Here is a 23690-nt window from a genome sequence, read left to right as displayed (position 1 = left end):
CATGGGCTATTGCACAGTTCAGCCACTGGACACTGCAGTGCCATCAAACTTGGCACACTTTCAGGATTTGTCCTCCGGGTCCATCAGGTGGAATTTGGTCTGGCTGCTGTGTCTGGTTCCTTGGTCAGCGGCCAGTCAGTAAACTGGATTTCACTGGTCTTTGTTTCCTTGTTGCAGGGAGTGATGCCTTAATTCTGGAGGGACATTGTTGGCAATTTTCAGAAAGGTGGAGGTCCTCTAGAGTTTTGTAGAGTCTGTCTGATGTCCATGTAGCCCCTCAGTGGCGATTGTCGAGTCCTGAAGCAGCAGGCAGGGTTTGGTGCCTTTTGCTTTGTGCAGTAGGATTGCAGTTCTTGAGCCTTGAGTCTCCTTTGTTGCTGGCCCTCTTGTATCCTTGTAATCTGATATGCAGGTCTAGGGGTGCCTACCAAATACTGCATTTAGTGGGCATTTAGGGGAGTCCCTAGTAGTGATCAATGGGTCATCTACTTCAGGGTGGCTACACCCACTATGTGTCCACTTTCCTACCATGCAAGATGGAGGAAAATAAAATGGAGGGGTTACCTCGCATGCAACACCTTAGGGGTGGTGCGGGCTGGGGGTGGGCACTCTTCCTGTCCCTTGAGCATTTTCCCGCTGTTGCTACCACCAAATGTGGGGGTTTGCAATGGGGGGGGCGGCCATCTGCTGCTAGCAGCAGGGCTGGGGGTCGAGTTTCAAGGGCGGCAAGCCCTTTGAAGCTTGCTGGCAGGGCAGTGCACCTTCCTCGGGGTGGAAGTGTAACACCTCAAACCAGGAAGGGCTTTGTTTTCTGAACCCAGAAGGCAAATGCTCTCACCACAGGGTTCCAGAATCTTGTCTGGTGGTGGCAGACAGGCTGTGACTGGCCAGCAACCATGCCAGGATTAGCTAGCTTTGCAGGAGTCACTTGTAAGATGGTCCCCTGGTATAGTTTGTAATAAATCCAATACTGGTACGAGTTAGATTTATTGTTTTGAGTTGTTTTAAACCAAACAACCCAGGGTTCAAAGTGGCCATCATGTAGCTGTGAAACTCTTACTGAACAGTGTCCCGCACATGCATTTAAAATGGCTGCTCTGTTCAGCTACTATGTCCCAGGTTTGACAAGGACACAGCAGGGGCATATTGTTCATGCACCTATGTCCACACATGCAGTATAGTGCACTTTACCTTAGGGCTGCAAGGCCTGCCAGAGGGGTGGATTAGCTATATTGCATGCAGTGTGTATTGAACAGGTCACACAGACTATGTGCCATGTTGAGTGTGCATTTTGGGATTGCACCAGGACACTCAACCTGCAATGGCAGTGCTGAGTGCACTTGGATGCAGGGTCCCTGAGGGTGGCATACTCTGTCCAGCTGCCCTCAGTACCTAAGTACCATTTACTTGGGACTTATAGCGGCAGCTAAAGGTGTTGCCAATTGTGCAAATGCACCACAACAGTTTTGGGAAAGAGATCTAGCCCCAGAAACTAGGTTACCAGGGGTCCTGGGAACTAACAACTTTGAAACAACATCAAATACCAGGCACAATGTGGGGGCCTAACCATGTCAAAAGAGGCTCTTTCTCACAGGGAGAATTACCCACCATTAAGGACAAATAGTGCAAAACTTCAAAAAGAGCTGGCCCAGCCCAGCAGCGTCCAACTGCGGAAGGGGTGCTCTTGGCCAGGTCTTCGTCCAGACAGGTCCACGCGCATTCCATGCTGCGGGACTGGGTGGTGATTTTTAAAGTGCTACTCAGGCACTGCAGGAGAGGCAAGTGGGCGAGTGCAGGCACGCAGCTCCAGCCGCAAGGAAGGATGGTGCCTGAAGTCTCTCCAACCACTGATGTGCTGCTGTGCTGCTCCCCGCTCTGAGGGACCAGGCAGTGGTTTTTAAAGCATTACTGAGGTGCTGCAGGAGAGGCAAGTGGGCGTGTGTAGGTATGTGGCTCCAATCGCAGGGAAGGATGGTGCCTAAAGTCTCTCCGGTCCCTGATGTGCTGCTGTGCTGCTCCAGGCGCTGCGGGGAGGTGATTTTGAAAGCATTACTGAGGTGCTGCAGGTGAGATAAGTGGGTGGTGTAGGCTGGCGCCTCCAGCCAAAAGGAAGGATGGTGCCTGAAGTTTCTTTGGCCCCTGATGTGCTGCTCCCCATGCTGTGGGACCGGGCACTGATTTTTAAAACGCTACTGAGGCACTGTAGGTGAGGCAAGGTGGCGGGTGTAACCATGCAGTTCCAGCCACAAGGAAGGATGGTGCCTGAAGTCTCTCTGGCCCCAGATGTGCTGTTAGATATGGTGTAGTGAATATTCCAATATTATTCTAAATACCTATTTTGGGCAGGAAGAGTTCCTTTCCAAGGTCTACATGTCAGGGAAAGGTCTTGTGTTTAATGTAAGTGTAGGGTGTAAGGAAATGGCTCCCTGTTGCAGTTATCCCCCACTTTTTGCCTGATACTGATGCTGACTTGACTGAGAAGTGTGCTGGGACCCTGCTAACCAGGCCCCAGCATCAGTGTTCTTTCAACTAAAATGTACCATTGTTCCCACAATTGGCACACCCCTGGCACACAGATAGGTCCCTTGTAAAAGGTACCAGTGGTACCAAGGGCCCTGTGACCAGGGAAGGTCCCTAAGGGCTGCAGCATATGTTGTGCCACCCTAAGGGACCCCTCACCTAACACATGCACACTGCCATTGCAGATTGTGTGTGTTGGTGGGGAGAAAAAGGCAAAGTCGACATGGCATCCCCCTCAGGATGCCATGCACACAAAATTCTGCCTGTGGCATAGGTAAGTCACCCCTCTAGCAGGCCTTACAGCCCTAAGGCAGGGTGCACTATACCACAGGTGAGGGCATAGCTGCATGAGCAATATGCCTCTCCAGTGTCTAAGTCTATTCTTAGCCATTGTAAGTACAGTTGTGGCCATATTAAGTATATGGTCTGGGAGTTTGTCAAAAACTAACTCCACAGCTCCATAATGGCGACACTGAATACTGGGACGTTTGGTATCAAATTTCTCAGAATAATAAACCCACACTAATGCCAGTGTTGGATTTATTAAAAAATGCACACAGAGGGCATCTTAGAGATGCCCCCTGTATTTTACCCAATTGTTCAGTGCAGGACTGACTGGTCTGTGCCAGCCGGCTGCTGAGAGACGAGTTTCTGACCCCATGTGGTGAGGGCCTTTGTGCTCTCTGAGGACAGAAAAAAAAGCCTGCTCTGGGTGGAGGTGCTTCACACCTCCCCCCTGCAGGAACTGTAACACCTAGCAGTGAGCCTCAAAGGCTCAGGCTTCGTGTTACAATGCCCCAGGGCACTCCAGCTAGTGGAGATGCCCACCCTCTGGACACAGCCCCCACTTTTGGCGGCAAGTCTAGGGGAGACAATGAGAAAAACAAGGAGGAGTCACCCACCAGTCAGGACAGCCCCTAAGGTGTCCTGAGCTGAGGTGACCCCTCCCTTTAGAAATCCTCCATCTTGATTTTGGAGGAATCCCCCAATAGGAATAGGGATGTGCCCCTCTCCCCTCAATGAGGAGACACAAAGAGGGTGTAGCCACCCTCAAGGACAGTAGCCATTGGCTACTGCCCTCCCAGACCTAAACACCCCCCTAAATTCAGTATTTAGGGGCTCCCCAGAACCTAGGAAACTAGATTCCTGCAACCTGAAGACGAAGAAGGACAGCTGACCTGAAAGCCCTGCAGAGAAGACCGAGACACCAACTGCTTTGGCCCCGCCCTACCGGCCTGTCTCCCCACTTCAAGAAAAACTGCAACAGCAACGCGTCCCCCAGCGTCCAGCGACCTCTGAAGCCTCAGAGGATTACCCTACATCTAAAAGGACCAAGAACTCCCGAGGACAGCGGCCCTGTTCCAAAGAAACTGCATCTTTGCAACAAAGAAGCAACTTTTAAAGACCACACGTTTCCCGCCAGAAGCTTGAGACTTTGAGACTTTGAGACTTTCCACTCTGCACCCGACGCCCCCGGCTCGACCTGCGGAGAACCAACACTACAGGGAGGACTCCCCGCGACTGCGACCCTGTGAGTAGCCACAGTTGACCCCCCTGAGCTCCCCCAGCGACGCCTGCAGAGGGAATCCTGAGGCTCCCCCTGATCGCGACTGCCTGCTTCAAAGAACCTGACACCTGGTAAAGACACTGCACCCGCAGCCCCCAGGACCTGAAGGATCCGACCTCCAGTGCAGAAGCGACCCACAGGTGGCCCTCTCCCTTGCCCAGGTGGTGGCTACCCCGAGGAGCCCCCCCTTGCTTTCCTGCATCGCTGAAGAGACCCCTGGGTCTCCCATTGAAACCTATTGCGAACCCGACGCCTGTTTGCACACTGCACCCGGCCGCCCCCGTACCGCTGAGGGAGTACTTTCTGTGCTGACTTGTGTCCCCCCTGTTGCCCTACAAAATCCCACTGGTCTGCCCTCCGAAGTCACGGGTACTTACCTGCTGGCAGACTGGAACCGGGGCACCCCCTTCTCCATTGAAGCCTATGCTTTTTGGGCACCACTTTGACCTCTGCACCTGACCGGCCCTGAGCTGCTGGTGTGGTAACTTTGGGGTTTCCCTGAGTCCCCAACAGTGGGCTACTTTTGCACCAACTTTGAACCCTGTAAGTGCTTTACTTACCTGCAAAACTAACCAAAACTTAGCTCCCCCAGGAACTGTTGAAAATTGCACTGTCTAGTTTTAAAATAGCTTATTGCCATTTTTGCTAAAACTGTACATGATATTGTGTTGATTCAAAGTACCTAGGATACCCGAGTGAAATACCTTTCATTTGAAGTATTACTTGTAAATCTTGAACCTGAGGTTCATAAAATAAACTAAGAAAATATATTTTTGTATATAAAAACCTATTGACCTGGAATTGTCTTTGAGTGTGTGTTCCTCATTTATTGCCTGTGTGTGCACAACAAATGCTTAACACTACCCGCTGATAAGCCTACTGCTCGACCACACTACCAAAAAATAGAGCATTAGAATGATCTATTTTTGCTACTAACTTACCTCTATGGGGAACCCTTGGACTCTGTGCATGCTATTTCTTATTTTGAAATAGTACATACAGAGCCAACTTCCTACATAGGGGAAGTGGTTTTCCATGAGGAAAATATTTCCCTTTGGTAAAGTTAAATGTAAATAAGTTAATTGTGGTAATACACCATTCTTTGAGATTAACTCTAGTGAATTTTCCTGTGAAAAATACACATGTATATTTTGTGATTTTTTTATGCCTGGAAATGTACACTTGTCCTACATTTCCATTTTACCTCTATGGTAGCAGATTTGCAGCTTTTAAGGAAAAGACTTTTGGAAGAACAGTCTGAAGAGAGGATTTTATTGCTTTCCTTCATCCTTACTTCTGGACAGGTGTTATATTTTACCTCATCTTAACTTGTGTATTTATATCAGGAAGAACAAGCAAATTTGTTAGGTCTTGACTATTTGTAGTGTGTCTTAGTGGTGCAAGATTGGTGGTTTGCAACCGGTAAAATGCGTCGCACATCTGGCCCGGGAACCTGGTTAGCAGAGGCTCTGGCTACTAACAACTTTGAAACCACATCAAATACCAGGCAAAAAGTAAAGGGCTAACCATGTCAAAAGAGGCCCTTTCTCACAGGGAGAATTACCAATGATTAAGGACATACAGTGCCACACTTCAAAGAGAACTGGTCCAGCCCAGCCTCCTCCAACCATGGACTTGCGCAGACGGGCTCACTCATGTCTCGGTCTTCTTCTGGGCACGTCCATGCGCATTCCATGCTGAGGGACTGGGTGATGATTTTTAAAGTGCTACTGAGCCTTTTCCAAACATAAATTAATGGAACATAATATTATTATAATATAATTAAATTACTTTCAACCTATTCTATATATCACTTTCAACATTTATTAATACGCAATAGAGACATAACATTTTTATTTTAGGTGTGATTTTTGGTAAAATACATTTCTGAAAAATCTTTAATTTAAAACTAAGTTAATATGGCCGTAGCATTTGGTTTTTATTTTGTGCTAAATTTCAAATAAATATAAAAAAGTGATGTACATGGATATGTATCATAAAACATTTTCATGATTTTTTTCAAGTTTAATAAACTTTTTTTTACTTTTATCTTTAGTGATAAATCTGATATTGGGGAAATTTCCAACACATCTCCGTGTTTACGTGGATAGTAAATCCCACCACAACTCTATGTGCAGGATTTGTTTTACTTTTGTGATGCAAACCCTGCACAAATAATTAGAAAGCTGGGCCTTAATGTTTTACATTGCTCTGAAGTTAACATAGATCGTGGCATTAGGGATGCTCATATTGGCTGATACACTTCAATTCCTAAAATTATGGGCAGAGAGCTGTGGGAAGTCCAGGAGATAACCACATCGATGCATGTGTCGTTCAGATCAGATACAGACACTGGTTTCATCATGAATGCTCTACTACCAGTGCGATATACCTCGTTAGAGGTCAATATCTGCACTTTAGAAGTAAAAGTGCACAAAGCAGGGATGCAGAAACTAAGAAGAGAAAATGCAAGACACACTGTAGGTCTCAAAAAACGAAGAAAAACAAAGACTGCGAAGACGGCTTTTCCTATTTCGCCCACAGATTATGGAGCCAGATCCCAGAATCCATTAGCACAATTACAAACCTCCTTACCGCCTGAAAAAGTTGTATTTCCCCTCTCTTGTAGATCGGCCCCATTGACACTGATTCTTCCAGAATGCAACTAGAAATTGTAGTTACAAAGATGCTGTAGAATAACTGAATATGTTATATGTAAAGCCCCCTACGTCTAGGCTTATACTTTAAAAAAATTCATAAATAAATAAGTAAATAAATAAATCATGTCGGACCTCATTTTAAATACCCACTTGTGTGGCTGTCAGGATGTATTTCTAAGGCATAGCAATGTACAGTTCTTTGAGTTCATGAATGCATGGCACTGCACCTGTGGAGCATGCCCTCTAACTTTAGAGGGAATGCTGGCTGGTATAAGTACCACCGTCCGGGCTGTTGCCTCTAATGGCATGGGCTGTCAGTGATGTGCAGCTGTGGCTTCTGGATTTAAAATACAGATGATTTGTGGGGGTTGTCTGTGGTCCCATATGGCATGCAGCTGTGGACTCAGCTCAAAAACTGTGTACCAGTGCCGGCTGGTAGATGGCCTGCTGATGGCACAGCCCCAATGCCCTTGGCATGTCAGAATAGTACATTTTTTTCCGCATCTGCATAACCAAAGGTCGACCCTACATCGACCCTCTTTGAGTTTATACAATGCGGATGCTTCTTTTTCGAGGGTTAGTTCTCAAAAGCAAGGCATGGTGCTGCCTAACAGGCAATGCAAGTGGAAATCTGTACAAGTGAAATGAAATGGTTGTACCTTCAGATTGTTTTACTAATTGGGCTCCGGGTGTTGCCCTGATGGCAACAATGTAATTATAATGTAGTTTAACAATGCGCCTCCCACACATTGCCCTTTACCTCAGAATATAAACATGGGAAATCAATGAATCTTAGTGACACGAAGCACGTGACAATTCTCTATTATTCTTTGTCTGGTGTAATGCAAACCAATTTATTCTGTATGTGTGACTTTGACCTTTTCAAACTGCAGGTCATTTCATCACATTTTGTAGAAGCTATGATTGTCTGCAGTAGTTTGCTAGTTTCATGGCTGTAGGTGTTAGATGCATCTAGCATGCACACCCTGAGCAGATCTGACTTGGACCCACTGGTCCTGCAGCTAGTGTACCAGACACATCGAGTGGCAATGGTCACTCTCGAAGGCTGCAGTCCACGATCCTTGGCGATACGTAATTTTATCACCCTCGAGGCCTGATTTATACTTTTTTAGCGCCACCTTTGAGTTATTTTTTTTTTTTTACGTAAAAGCGGCGCAAAGTTACAAAATATAATTGAATTTTGTGTTTGCGCCGCTTTTGTGTCTAAAAATGACGCAAATGCGGCGCTAAAAAAGTATAAATCAGGCCCTGGGTTTGGCACAAAAACGTATACATTCTTAGCAGCTACTTTAGTTTAAATGATGGTAAAAAATGACCCAAAGTTGGAACACCATATAGGTTTGTCATCTAAATCAACCATCATTTCCACCATTATGTATTCTTTATAAGCACACATGACATCATGAACTGCGTCACACATGATTTTACCAACAGTATATGTTTAATAGCCTATTCTAGGATGAAAAGGTGACGTGCCAGTTTAAGGCTAATTTAACCTTTTTAACTAGACAAGAAACCCAGATGAGCATCCCTCCTGGTCATCATTAATAAGTGGCTACATGACACAGAGTCGGACTCCGTGTTTGTGACGAAAAAGTGGGCCATGAAGGTTGCGCGGGTGGCCCACTTCATCTATTGGTGCCAACGAGAATCTCCCTCATTAGGTGATGGTACGGATTTTTGAAGGACTTGGGGTAAGAGGATAAATTAACTAATGAAACTCCAGTGCGGTTCGGAAATGCAATGAGGCGAGTTTCCCAACTCGACAGCTCTCGGAGGTGGGATACCATCGGGGCATCAAAACGAGGGGGCAGAATGATTGGGACCTACAGTCTTTTAATGATACTCATAGAGAGGCTGTTCCATCAAACCAGCTGTTTTTTTCATCAGCAATTACATCACCTAGCCTCCCCGCACATACCTCCAGGGGCGTAACAAAGGCCCCCTAGTCCCCGCGGTGCGGGGGGGGGGCGGGGGGGGCGGCAAGCTCAAGGAGGCCCCTCAGCACAGCACCTGGCCTGAGTGAGCCCGGTGGGGCCCCCTCCATGTTCTATGCAGGGGGGTGCCCCTTGCAGTTTCGTTACACCACTGCATAGCTCCCAGACTTTAACCCGTTAGAGGCTGGACTATTATCTGCACAAGTCAGCCCAGGTATATTGTGCTCTGGTGATTACTACCCCAGATTAATTTGATAATCTGAGAAATGCATGAGAGGGGTTTATTGAGGACATGGCAGATGAAGATTGGCTGATGCTAGAATTAGTACTTCATTTGAGCTAGTGGTTGCATGTGGGGTGCACTGGAACTTATTTTTGGGTACCAACACTTATCTTTTCTCAACAGACTTTGATCCAGAGAGAGAGAAACACAAAAGAAGGAAAGGAGGAGAAAGTGAAAGAAGGGAAAATAGTAAAACAGGGAGAAAGCAGGAATGAAAAAAACCTGAAGAGTGAAAGAAAGAGGCATGTAGTTTCTGGTGGTGGACTACAGAGGCATGAAGCACACTCAGGTGTATGCAGCCTTGGTGATCAAGACATTGCGGACCTCTGAACAGGACTTTGAGCCCCAGCACTCATTTTACAAACTAATCACCGGCTAGAATGATTCTGTGTGAATCAGCCGTAGCCCCAGATTTAGTTAAAACACTTTCATCTTAAGTGCCTCGCATAATTAAAGCTCTAGTGTTATGGCCAGATAAACTTTCTGGAGTGCTTTAGGTGCAAAAGCCAGATGGATGGAGATGGAGACTTCATGCATAGAATATGACACTGAAATAAATGGAGATCCTTCTGGGAGGAAATCCAGCAGACGCTGGGAGAGGTTTTGGGATGGAAATTAGGGCCTAGTTTAAAAAGAAGTGGCGCAGTGCGGTACTGCGGCAAATTTTGCAGCGCCGAGCTGCATCATTTCAGAAACGCAGGGATGCGCCATATTTACTACAGAATGAGGCACATAGAAGTAATAAATCGTCATTATTTAAGGATTGTTTATGTGCAGGAAGGGACACCTTCCTGCACATAAACAATCATTAAAGGCATTTTTTTTGTGTGCTGCAGAATGCAGCACACATACAAAAAGCAAAAAGAAGGAGAAATAAAAGCATTTCTCCTCGTTGCACCACTCTAATGCTACCCCTGGGGTGGCGTTAGTTTTTGGCAATGGCTCAGGTTAGTGATTTCTTGTAAATCCTGGGCCATGTCAAAATTTAATGGGTGTTGCAGTGGAACGCCCATAGCAACACCCATTGGATGTCCCTTTCACGCAAAGTGATGCGTGTAAAGGGGCCATATATACAAGATTAAACTTGTCATTTTTTAAATCTGCAAGTTTCATTTGATAAAGTAAATTAAACATTTCATTAAAAAGAAATACAGAAATGAGAACCACGCAAAACTTAGTAAAAATACATTACACAATTGGAAAATCCTTGTGTAGTATGTAATATAGCTATATGTAAAAGATTAATATTTTTAAGATCCTTCAATGTAATTGGGGTTTTGGTCGCCTTTACAGTTTTGCCTATAGTCTTGTGGTTCCTCAGGTCATTAAAGGGCATGTTTTGGCATTGAAGGACCGCCATACATGTTACCTTGTATTTAGTCTTGGAGTACATGTATTATTCATATGATTCAATACATGAAGAGGACAACATTTCACAGGTAGGTCATTTATGCATTGAAACAAAAGTCTGCTATGTCATAACAATTAATCTTCTTTTCACAATACCTCAGTAGAATTCTGATTCCTAAAACTTTACATGTTTAAGCTGAATGTGCTCCACATATGGCTTGATTGATGAGTGCAAGGAATATACGAAAAGGCAGAACTGCACACATAAGTCAATTTACCTATTCGGTACAACAATATAACATTGCTAGGCCCGACGGATTACAACAATATAACATTGCTAGGCCCGACGGATTTTTAACTATGCCAACGTAATCAGAGTATTTCAGGTTACTTTTTTGAAGCCAGATTACCACAAATAATGCAATTATACCCTTCTGCATCATTATGAGTAATTTGGCACAAAAATCCTAGAGCAGGAGCATAGGAACAATGATCTTGGCAAGCATGAGCTGCTGCTGACTGCTGTTGTTCGTGTTCTGTTGTATGTAGCACTATTTACTTAGCTTAATGCAAAAATGCATCAGCAGATCCATTTTTGATCCAAGAGTGCATTTTGCACTAGGAAAATAGCATTAAAAGCTGGGTTGCGCTCTTCAAGTAATTCTCCGCAATCCTGTATAATTTCAGCGTAATTACGCTACAGCAGTGGTTCCCAACCTGTGGTCCAGGGACCGTCGGGGGTCCTTGAAGCCTCCTCAGGGGGTCTGTCACTGCTTAGAAAATTAACATATTAGGTCCCCAGTTTTCAGTAATGACTCAGTGGGGGGGCCTGGATTCCAATAATGACTCAGTGGGGGTCCCCGGGTTTCAGTAAAGATAAAGTGGGGGTCCACAGAAGTCAAAAGGTTGGGAACCACTGCACTACAGCAAATACACCCTCCTCCACCAGAGATGAAAAGAGAGCAATTGCACAAACACAGTGACATTTTGTGGCACACAGTGGTACACCATGTACAAGATCGCATGTGGAAAGCCCTTACCATAGACATAATTAAGAACTTATTCAGAAGGGCTCATGGAACCCAGCCTCTTATCACATGTTTCCAGGAGCACTTGAAGAAAGGTTTGTGAAGTCCTAGTATGCTCAATCTGGGCTCATACAGTGGTGCAAACCTGCAGGTCCAGACCTAGAAATATCATTGTGCACGAGGGCCTGTGAATCCAGCTGGACTCCAACACAACATATCCTCAAGGTGCTCTTTCCTTGCAAAGCACAGTGCTGGGAGCATGCACTAATTGACTAGAATGGAGAAGACATGCACAAGACACTGGGCCTAGTGGATTACTGAATCCATGTGCGTTCTGTTTTCCTTCCTACAGGCTAATGACCATGTCGACGCTGCTGGAGATAAAGAGCACTGTGCTGAGACAGGTTCAGAACAGGCAATCCCTTCGCAGGAAGGCAGAAGCAGACTCCAGCCTCTCTTCTCCGGAGACGAGCAGGGCGACAGGCGCTGTCAGGTAGGTGCAGAAAAGGGGTTGTCATCAGGAAACCTGCTGACACCTACTCAGTGAGCAGCTGTCTCTTTGAAAACATGTTCCTTATTCTTCTGCTGAATTCATTTGGAATTTGGACCAAAGTTTGTACTCGTGTTTCCTTTTGTGATTCATTCAAGTTATAGGCGTTTTTAAAGGTGTGAAATGCTAGTCTGTCAACTTGAAAAGCGTGAGATGTCAACATAGTCATATGTCGAGCAGTCTTGGGTTCTCCTGGGATGCCTTTATTCTATTCCATTTGACTTTAATACATGGGGCTGTTTCTTTGGAAATAACATGATTCACTTTAGAATGGCATTTTGGAATATTTTAAGAAGTGTTGACAAAACTATTATCTCTGCTTTTGTACAGGGCCATAATGCGCGTGCATGCATTTTAACACATGGATTTCATTTGCCTGCACCCATGCACACATGCACAACCAAACATATGCCTTTGTGCACAGAGGCCAACATTTACAAAGGCACATATTGCACATTGTTGATCTTTTAAAGACTGACTTGGTTTTCTTAATGAATTATAGTGAAACTCACAATTCCCACCTACCTTTCTCAACAGTTGACCTGTTTGTAGTCACATTGTCTATCCCATGGGCCCTTGTTCATCCGTGTGGCATGCCATTCTCAGGGAACCTTGCTAAGATTATTTCTCATCACATACTTGCTCTACTCAAACCTCATCCATTGAACTGCTTCCTGGTCCGAGTAAAACACTTCTAGACAACCATGTTCTTTCTTCATGCTGGACTAAGGCACCTGGTTCAAAGGTCCCATAACTTTAATGGATCCACTGGGGCATTTCCTCTTTAGTGTCCAGTAGCTAAACAGAGAGCAGGATGCTCTGCGTGAGAGATAGCCTTTGAGGGGCATTACACGCCTGCTGGTGGGAGGTTGCAAGGACAGAACGCAGAGACAAGCTGCTCAGACTTTGACGGGCCACTTATTCATGACACTCTGTTTGTGGTAGACTGCTATGGAGCAGAGGTGGCTGATGCTAGTCAAGTCCATTGTCCTTGGAGAGCTTCGGTTCTGAGGCTAATTCTCATCTTATTGCCGCTTTTCTTGGAAGGATGAAAGAAGATAATTACTGCTTGGATGCAGGGAACACAGGTAGGATAGCAAGAGACATCCACCAAGATTTTAACATTTGCTTCCCTCAATTGAATGATAACAGTTAACAATTTTGAACCGTTAAAATACCTTTTGCTAGAGGCTACTCCATCTATATTCACTGCCACTATGACCCTAAACTCTCCACTGAGCTAGGGCCCCTCAGAAAAAGGGCAATGCTGTCATCTTACACTGCTGTTTTATGTGTTAGCATAATATCTTAGCACAATATAGTTTCCTTTCAAGTCAGCATTAATATAACACATTGAAATGAAAAATGTGGCATACATGGCCCATAAACTGAGCTGGCTTCCCATTCTACTATTACACATTTAAAAAAGAAATGGCCAGACCATAGTCAGACCTTTGAATCGTGTTTTAATGATTGATTCAACTTCTGCCACCTAGTTGAACTGAGCCGAAGTGCGGTACCCCACCACGCACACCCTTTTGTAACAGTCCCCACCCAAATTATTGACAAATCTACACATTAAATATGTACAATTAGGGTATAATTTGTGAAGATACTTGTTATGCGAAAGACTTTGGGCCTAATTACGACTTTGGCTGTCTGACACGTGGACAGGCAAAGCTGCGGGGATGAGAAGCCCACATACCTGCGGCCTCACCCCGTCATATTATGATGTTTCCACCAGGCTGTCTGGTGGAAACATCATATTTCGACATTTCCATTGGTCAGCCCGGCGTAAACAGTGCCACAGTATTGGCCTCGGCTCTCATAAGGGAGTCGCACCCTTGAAATGCGCATTGTTTGAAGAGCAGACAGTGCGCATTCTGAGGGTGGTGGCAGAGGGGCACATACACTGCCCCTGCCATGGGCATGGCTAGTGCAGGGGTCCCCCAATGGCTCCCAGCACTAGCTTTCTCAGCCGTTCCATGACAGTTAAACTTCCATGGAAAGGCTGGCGGAAAGTGGACTCGTGATCAGCATGGCAGTGCTGCCATGGGCACCGCCGTGGCTGACCACGACTCTGACAGCTGCCACCCCATCCGGATCTGTGATCCCTGTGGTGGCAGAGGTGCCTTGGCAGTCTGACCACCTGGGTTGTAATCTGGCAGTTGGACCACCAGGAGTGCTGAGGTCTGACCACCAACGCGAGTTTGGCAGTCATAAGGCCACAAAATTCGTAATGAGGCCCTTAGACACACATATAACTTCACTTATAATTGCAAAACCACTCTCTTTCAATTAAGAAAACTTAGTTTTGAATCTATCAGTGGATTAAGTCACACAGAGGTAAATTTGATGCTGTGGATGGTACTTGTGCATTCGAGGGCAAGAAGACAGTGGAAGTTTGTGGACACACTTTTCTGTTTATGTTTATTCACATACCCTTTTTCGATCCCTTCCCAGACTTGAGATTTTTATATATTTACTCCACCCAAGATTAAATCTCTTTCCAAGGTGGAAGGGGATTGGGACATCCTTGAAAAATGGTGCTGAATAAAGGGAAGTGATTTTTCCATGTGGGCAGAGAATCTTTGCCAGTGGAGGAACAAATTAGAATAGTTAGCAAATGTATTTACACTTGCTGGACCCGATTCACAAAGATAAACTTACAGCAAAGTCTAAGTTTAGACCAAAAGTCTAAACATAGACTAAACGTCTAACTTTACTAGTAGTGAAGTTATACCTTTGGTCTAGGTTCAGACTTTTGGTCTACGTTTACACCAGAAGTGTCAACTTAGACAAAAAGTCTAAGTGTACTAGTAGTAAAGTTAGATTTTTAGTTAAGATTAGACTTTTGGTCTAGGTTTAGGCCAAAAGTCTAAACTTAGACCAAAAGTCTAACTTTACCACTAGTAAAGTTGGAATTTTGGTCTAAGTTTAAACTTTTGCTCTAAACCTAAAATTTTGATCTAAGTTTACCTTTGTGAATCAGACCCACTATTTTTGTGTGTGCGAGAATGCACAAGTGGATATAGCAGCATGCAAAGATAGGAATTTACTATAGTTTGAAGGGTTACACATTGAAAACTGAGATTTCCACAGGTTTTCAGGTGTAAACCAGGAAAGGTTTTGTAACTTCCTGAAATGACTAAAACTACAGGGATGTTGTTAATAATCCCCCAGGTGTACATTTCCCATTTTCTTTATAATGTGGTCCTTAAGTCAGTGGTGGTTTCTTCATTAGACCATCGGAACCCTGCCCTCTGGCCCTCTCTGTTTTTTCCAGACACTTCAATACTGCGCATATAATTGCCTGGCTGCCTCCTTACCTACAAGCATCATCGAGCAGCCAGGCAATAAAGGGGTGACAGTGTGCCTGGGTGGGAATCTCTCTCTTTAGGGCTTAACATTTTACAGTCCTTGAGTATACTGATGATGATGATGCTGCAAAAGTGATGCTGTCACAGAGATGAAATTCATCCTCACAGGGTGTAATAGAGTGAAGCCCTGCATGAAGCCCATGCCACTCATTCTGTTTAAACACCCATTTTTTCAAAGTTCCTCTTCAGTGTTTTACAATTACAGACTGCTTGTTGGGATTGTGTTGTGGTGCTCTGGTGACCCGAACCTACAGTAAAAGATCCATATCATGTACTTTATTTATTGACAACAAACTCTAACTGGCACTTCATGCTTTTCAGGCAACTTCATCCTTCAGCCTTTCCCCAAGGAAGTTAGATAAATAACTCTTTTAATTACTAAACTTTATTGAGATAGTGCAAGCTTTAAATTTTTGTATTTTTTTCAAAATAGGTATTTTATGTCACTGTTTGTCATTTCTTCTTGAAATATTTTGAAGACATGAGCTAAAGTGCTGTTTTTTCATACTATTTACAGGCCTAGCTGAACACAACACACACGAGCTTAAGCAGCCTTGTTCACTGGATCTACTGCTCATTGTTTCCTATCCTTGGGTAGGAATATACTTTGTTCTCAATGCATGGTCTCACAACAGTACTGTTCCTGAGAGGAATCATTTCCTTCCCCCTCGCTGAACTCTCCTTGTAAGAGTTGAGGTCCCTTGTTCTGCGTGCTCTCAATTTATTTCTGCCCCCTATTTTCATATTTCACCAGCCCCCATTGCCTTTATTCCACCAGACTTCAGGTGCAGGTTATCACTGGCGCTAGAAACATGCCTATCTTTCCCCTAGGATGACTATTAGCCTGAGTGCAGTGTTACGGGCCACATGGTAGTTTATAGGAGAGTATGTTGTCAGCTTTCATAAGCAAGCTGTTGAAGGACTCCAACCAGGGCTTTACCTAGCAAATTCAGTTTAACATCTGGATTGCTTCATGCAGTCTTAACAAGAAGTAGATGCCTCTGGTAGCTTATGTGATCTTTGCAATATTCTTGGCCTGAAGCTCCTAAGCTTCTTAACTTTACAGACAATGGTGATCTTTTCTCCATGTAATACCAGGCCTGCCCTCCTCGGAAAGATATTGTTGAGGAGGGTTTCAGGGAAGGACAATGCCCCAACAGTCTCAGCTATATTCAGTTGCAGGAACTCCCCAGATCAATTTAATTGCTAATGAGTGGAATAATCCAGTAGAGAATTCTTCACGTAAGTAGGAAAAGATTGTAAATTCTGTTGTTTCCACTCGTTCTATGATTGAAGAAGTAAAAGTAACAAGAGATGGACCACTGTTTCAAGCACTGCTGAGATCTAAAAAGGTTAAATTGTCTAGTACCTATTATCAGTAGGATTTTAGATACGTATGCTGGAGTGCTGTGACTCCCATTGCAGGGATCAAAACCTTACTGATACTTGTCAAGCGGCCCGGCTAGATGTACATATTCCTAATTGTGTGCATAATCTTTTTGAAGATTTTAGTAACCAGCATTGGTCTGGCAATTTAATGGCATACTTGGGACTTCTGGGTTTAAGTTGTGTTTCTTCAGCAATGAGAATGTATGCGCTTGTTTTAGAGGAGAACAACCCAATTCATGAAGAATCTCAGGAGATGAGGTCATTAATCATGGTGACGAAAGCAGAAACATGCAATTTGTGATTTTCGTTTTTGTTATGTTGTTTTCAGTAGTAGTAACGTCATCATTAGAAAATGCAGCCATCTTATTACAGTTTCCCTGTGTGAGGGTAACCAATGTGCCCTTTCCCTGCAGGGCGCACCATATACGCAGTGCTGAAATATTTGTGGATATTTTTTGGCATTATAAATCTTCTGCCAATATGTTGATTTTGCTTATGCAACCATGCTGTGCTAAGCCTCTATATACGTTACCTGTTTAACTAATTACCAGGATTATATTCTCTGTTTGACTTCCACTCTACATGATACATGCTTAAACTCCACTCTCCAAATGGTTTGCGTGACTTTAGATTGATATTTCTATAATGAAGTGGCCTAGTAATTGTATGCTGAGGTTTTCCACGTTATATACATTGATGCTTCTGCCTAGCATTATATCAATAAAGTTAGACATGGGGTCTTTGGTTGACAGTCAGGTTACCCCCTGTTCAAGCAAGGACCCTCACTCTAGTCAGGGTAAAAGAGAATCACCCTCAGCTAACCCCTGCTTATCCCCTTGGTAGCTTGGCAGAGCAGTAGGCTTAACTTCGGAGTGCTAGGTGTAAAGTATTTGTACCAACACACACAGTAACTTAATGAAAAACACTACAAACTGACACAACACCAGTTTAGAAAAATAGGAAATATTTATCTAAACAAAACAAGACCAAAACGACAAACATCCGACATACACAAGTCAAGTTATGAATTTTTAGAGATTAAACTCAAAAATAGCGCTTAGAAACAAAAAATGCTTCGATGAGATGTTAACACGGCGTCATGACGGAGTCGTTCCCAACAAGCCGACACCAGCGGCGCCGGACATGGAGTCGTATAGACCCCCAAGTACAGTACCTTTGGTGAAGAATGAAAACAAGCTGATGCGCGAAGTCGGGGATCGCGGCGTCTGTGCGAAACGTTGAATCCGTGCAATTCGAGCGGCGTCGGTCACGACGTGGTGCGGCGACTTCCACGGAGTCGCGGACTTCAGCGGGGCTGCAGCAGCGACGGGCCTGCAAAGAGCGTCGCGTTTCAGCGAAGGTCACAGCATCGGGTGCAGGCGGCATTACCGGATTTAGCAGCGGCGTCGGTCCGGAGTCGTCCGAAGTCGATTTCCTTGGATTTCTACCAGCTTTCCTTTCAATGGCCCAGGGACTGGATAGGGCACCACTTGTCGGAGCAGGAGTCTCTCCAGAGACTCCAGGTGCTGGCAGAGAGAAGTCTTTGCTGTCCCTGAGACTTCAAACAACAGGAGGCAAGCTCTAAATCAAGCCCTTGGAGATTTCTTCACAAGATGGAAGGCACACAAAGTCCAGTCTTTGCCCTCTTACTCTGGCAGAAGCAGCACTGCAGGAAAGCTCCACAAAGCACAGTCACAGGCAGAGCAGCATTTCTTCCTCAGCTATCAGCTCTTCTCCAGGCAGAGGTTCCTATTGGTTCCAGAAGTGTTTCTAAAGTCTGTAGATTTGGGTACCCTTCTTATACCCATTTTAGTCTTTGAAGTCACCTTTCTTCAAAGGGGACTCACACCTACTTGTGAAATACTGCCTTGCCCAGGCAAGGCCTCAGACACACACCAGGGGGTTTGAGTCTCCATTGTCAGAGGCAGGCACAGTCCTTTCAGATGAGAGTGACCACTCCGCCCCTCCCTCCTAGCAGAGATGGCTAATCAGGAAATGCAGGTTACACCCCAGCTCCCTTTGTGTCACTGTCTAGTGCGAGGTGAAAAACAACCCAACTGTCAAACTGACCCAGACAGGGAATCCAAAAACAAGGCAGAGTCACAGAATGGTTTAAGCAAGAAAATGCTCACTTTCTAAAAGTGGCATTTTTAAATGCACAATCTCAAAATCAACTTTACTAAAAGATGTATTTTTAAATTGTGAGTTCAGGGATCCCAAACTCCACATGTCCATCTACTCTCTAGGGGAATCTACACTTTAATCATATTTAAAGGTAGCCCCCATATTATCCTATGAGAGAGACAGGCCTTGCAACAGTGAAAAACGAAGTTGGCAGTATTTCACTGTCAGGACATATAAACCACATTACTATATGTCCTACCTTATCCATACACTGCACCCTGCCCTTGGGGCTATCTAGGGCCTGCCTTAGGGGTGCCTTACATGTAAGAAAAGGGAAGGTGTAGGCCTGGCAAGTGGGTACACTTGCCAAGTCGAATTTACAGTGTAAAAATACACACACCGACACTGCAGTGGCAGGTCTGAGACATGATTACAGGGTTACTTGTGTGGGTGGCACAACCAGTGCTGCAGGCCCACTAGTAACATTTGATTTACAGGCCCTGGGAACCTCTATTGCACTTTACTAGGGACTTAACAGTAAAACAAATATGGCAATCATGGAGAACCAATTACCTACATATTTTAAACAGGAGCACTTGCACTTTAGCACTGGTTAGCAGGGGTAAAGTGCCCAGAGTAAAAAAACAGTAAAATCAGAGTCCAGCACACATCAATGACCTGGGGAACAGAGGCAAAAAGTTAAGGGAGACCACGCCAAGGATGAAAAGTCTAACACGTGTCCCCCCCAGCTAAAAGTGGGGAGCAACTACCCAACCTCATGGGAGTTCTCATCACTAAGGTGGAAGAACCTGGACAGACCATCAGCATTGGCGTGCTCTGTACCAGGACGGTGTTCCACCGTAAAGTCCATCCCCTGTAGGGAAATGGACCACCTCAACAGTTTTGGATTCTCACCCCTCATCTGCATTAACCATCTGAGGGGCCTGTGGTCGGTCTGAACTTGGAAGTGAGTCCCAAACATGTAGGGTCTTAGCTTCTTCAGTGCCCAGACCACAGCAAACGCTTCGCGTTCTATGGCACTCCACCTACATTGCCTGGGTAGTAGCCTCCTGCTGATGAAGGCTACGGGTTGATCTAGGCCCTCTTCATTCAGCTGTGAGAGTACTGCTTCAATACCATGCTCTGAGGCGTCTGTTTGCACAACAAACTCCTTGGAGTAGTCAGGTGCCTTCAGCACAGGTGCTGTGCACATGGCAGCCTTCAGGGCATCAGAAGCGTTCTGGCAAGCCTCTGTCCAGATCACCTTCTTGGGTTGCTTCTTAGAAGTCAACTCGGTTAAGGGGGTAACAATGGTACCATATCCCTTAACAAACCTCCTGTAATATCCTGTGAGACCTAAAAAGGCTCTCACTTCAGTCTGGGTTTTGGGAGGCTCCCAAGCCAGAATCGTGTCAATCTTAGGCTGTAGGGGTGCCACCTGGCCACTCCCCACCTGGTGTCCTAAGTACACCACAGAACCCTGCCCTATTTGGCACTTGCTCGCCTTAATAGTGAGGCCTGCTTTCTGCAGGGCCTCTAACACTCTCCAGAGGTGTTGCAGGTGTTCCTCCCATGTGGAACTAAACACAGCCATGTCATCCAGGTAGGCGGCACTGAACTCATCCAGTCCTGCCAACACCGGTTTGACCAACCTCTGAAAGGTGGCAGGGGCATTCTTCATCCCAAAGGGCATCACATTGAAGTGGAAGTGCCCATCTGGGGTAGAGAATGCTGACCTCTCCTTTGCCCCTTCAGTTAAGGCAATATGCCAGTACCCAGATGTTAAATGAAATGTACTGAGGTACTTGGCAGCTCCTAACCGATCAATGAGCTCATCAGCTCGGGGGATGGGGTGTGCGTCAGTCTTGCTAACCGCATTGAGACCCCGGTAGTCCACATAGAACCTAAGTTCCGGAGTGGCACCAGGAGCAGCAGCCTTTGGGACCAATACAACTGGGCTGGCCCAAGGACTGCTGGAGTGCTCAATAACCCCTAGGGTTAACATTTTGGAGACTTCCTCCTTAATGCAAGCCCTGACACTGTCAGTCACCCTGTAAACCTTATGTTTAACAGGTGTACTGTCCCCAGTGTCCACATCATGTGTGCACAGGTGTGTGACTCCTGGGATCAGGGAAAACAGCGAGGTGAACTGTCCCAACACGTGGCGACAGTCCCTCTGCTGTTCCTCAGTCAGGGAGGGGGAGAGGATCGCTCCCTCCACAGACCCATCTTTCTCTCCTGCAGACAGGAGGTCAGGAAGAGGCTCACTCTCTTCCTCCACCCCGTCATCTGTCGCTAGGAGCATGGATAGCTCAGTTCGCTCAAAGTGTGGTTTGAGGCGGTTGACATGTAGGACCCTCAAAGGGTTCCTGGGGGATTGCAAGTCTACCCGATAGGTGTAGTGCTCTTTCTTTCCACCACCTCAAAAGGCCCAGTCCACTTATCTTGGAGAGCCCTAAGCTCCACTGGTGCCATGACCCATACTTTCTGTCCAGGCTGAAACTCAACCAGAGTGGTATTCTGGTCGTACCACCGTTTCATATCCTCCTGGCTTGCTTCCAGGTTCTCCTGAGCGAGGCTCCTGAAGCGGGCAGTCTGGTTTCTTAGTGCCAGCATGTAGCTAAATACATCCTGGGGTGGTTTACTAGGAGCTTTCTCCAAAGCCTCCTTCACCAGACTGAGTGGTCCCCTCACAGGGTGGTCATAGATGAGCTCAAAGGGGCTAAAGCCAAGTCCCTTTTGAGGCACCTCCCTGTAAGCGAACAGAAGGCATGGCAAGAGGACGTCCCACTTACGCCTCAAGGGCTCTGACAGGCCCTGAATCATGCCTTTCAAGGTGCGGTTGAATCTCTCAACCAGACCATTACTTTGGGGGTGGTAAGGGGTGGTGAACTTGTAGGTTACCCCACACACCTTCCACAGAGACTTCATATAAGTAGATATGAAGTTTGTACCTCTATCAGATACCACTTCCTTGGGGAACCCCATGCGGGTAAAAACTCCCATCAAGGCACGTCCCACCACAGGGGCAGTGACATTCCTTAGAGAAATGGCTTCTGGGTACCGTGTGGCATGGTCCACCAAGACCAGGATGAACCTGTTGCCCATGACTGTCTTGGGATCCAGAGGCCCCACAATGTCAATTCCTACCCTTTCAAAGGGAGTACTGACTACAGGTAAAGGTTGGAGGGGAGCTTTGCATTTCCCCCCACTCTTGCCACTTGCCTGACAAGTCTGACAAGACCTACAATAAGCAGCTTACTGCTTGTGCATCAAGGGCCAGTAAAAGTGAGAGACAAGCCTCTTATAGGTCTTGTCCTGCCCTAGATGTCCTGCCAAAGGCACATCATGAGCCAAACCCAGTAGGAAGGCCCTGAAGCACTGGGGTACCACCAACATACGAGCTGACCCAGGCTCAGGAACCTTAGGCTCACTATACAGGAGGCCATCCTCCCAATATATCAGGTGAGTACCTGGCGCCTCGCCAGCCGCCTGGGCTGCAGTCTGCTGCCGCAGCCCCTCAAGAGTAGGGCACTCCTTCTGCGCTGTGCAGAATGCTTCCCTGGTGGGTCCCCCTTCCTGCTGCCACTGTGACAGCTCAGGGACCTCCCCCAGTTCAGCCACCTGCTCCCCTGTAGGTTCCGGGGTATTACCCTCAGGCTCCGCCTCCTCCCCGACTGTGGGAACCTCGGGCGGGTTTCCCACGCCCCCTGCCCTTCCTCTTCTTGGCGGTCCCCTGGGCCACTGTTTCAGGCTCCAGGGGCTCTTGACTACCCTGATTGGCTGCCATAGACCGGGTGGATACGCATACCCACCCAGGCAGACCCAACATCTCCAAGTGAGACCTGTGTTCCACCTCCTTCCAAGGGGAATCCTCCAGGTCGTTACCTAGCAAACAATCAACAGGCATGGTTGGACTCACAGCTACTTTCCAGGAACCTGAGACCCCCCCCATTCAAAGGGAACCTGAGCCACTCTGCAGAGGCGCTCAGAGTTGTCTACCGCAACTACTTGGTGAAGTACCCGGGGATCAATCTGCTCTTCAGACACCAGGTGACTCCTCACTGTAGTCACACTGGCTCCTGTGACTCTCAGAGCCTCCACCCTCTGTCCATTGATGGTCACCCATTGCCTGTACTTCTTAGTGTTATCAGGCACTAGGTTTCTCTGGACCATCTCACTGTCCCCTAGTGAGACAAGGGTAATTTCTGCTGGTTCCCACCCACCTGAAACCAACTCCTCCCCAAGTGCTACACTGGCCAAACCCTGGGACGGTGCACCAGTGTGTGCCAGTGTACTTTTGAGGCATTTGGGGTCCCCCCTCACATGACCCACCTGGTCACATGCATAGCACTTACGTGGGGGACCACCTGCCACTGGCCTCCCTTTGGACAACTGTTGGACTTTTTGCCTTATGCAGGGTCATCCCCAGTCTTTTTACCTCCTTCCTCCTGGTTTTTCTGACCTCTCGCTGTTGGCTCTAGGACTCTGAGCACTTTATCACTGCTGACCAGTGCTAAAGTGCAGGTGCTCTCCCATCTAAAGTTGGTATGATTGGCTTATACCTAATTGGCATATTTAATTTACCTATAAGTCCCTTGTACAGTGGTATCTCTATACCCAGGGCCTGTAAATTAAATACTACTAGTGGGCCTGCAACGCTGCTTGCGCCACCCACTGAAGTAGACTTTCAAACCTGTCTCAGGCTTGCTAGCGCAGGGCCTGTGTGCGCAGTTTTCTGCCACAGGGACCTGGCATCTAAACTTACTTGCAAGGCCCAGAACTCCCCTTTTACTACATGTAAGTCACCCCAAGGTACGCCCTAGCTAGCCCTATGGGCAGGGTGCCATGTATGTAGAAAGGCAGGACATGTGCCATATT

At 46.3% G+C, this 23690-nt stretch overlaps 1 protein-coding gene across 1 annotated transcript in view; it reads left to right on the top strand.

The window, feature by feature from the left end:
• The window catches only part of BAIAP3 (BAI1 associated protein 3), a 976697-nt gene that overhangs the window by 379542 nt on the left and 573465 nt on the right, over positions 1–23690 (top strand). The window contains exon 2 of the mRNA XM_069209880.1: positions 11719–11859. Within this exon, the coding sequence (XP_069065981.1) occupies positions 11723–11859 (137 nt within the window). The 5' untranslated portion in view covers positions 11719–11722. The remainder of the gene's footprint in view (positions 1–11718; positions 11860–23690) is intronic.

The sequence above is a fragment of the Pleurodeles waltl genome, chromosome 10 (genome assembly GCF_031143425.1).
Source record: "Pleurodeles waltl isolate 20211129_DDA chromosome 10, aPleWal1.hap1.20221129, whole genome shotgun sequence".
NCBI classification, from domain to species: Eukaryota; Metazoa; Chordata; class Amphibia; order Caudata; family Salamandridae; genus Pleurodeles; species Pleurodeles waltl.
The sequence above is the reverse complement of the archived record's forward strand: the minus strand, read 5'-3'. Positions and strand labels throughout refer to the sequence as shown.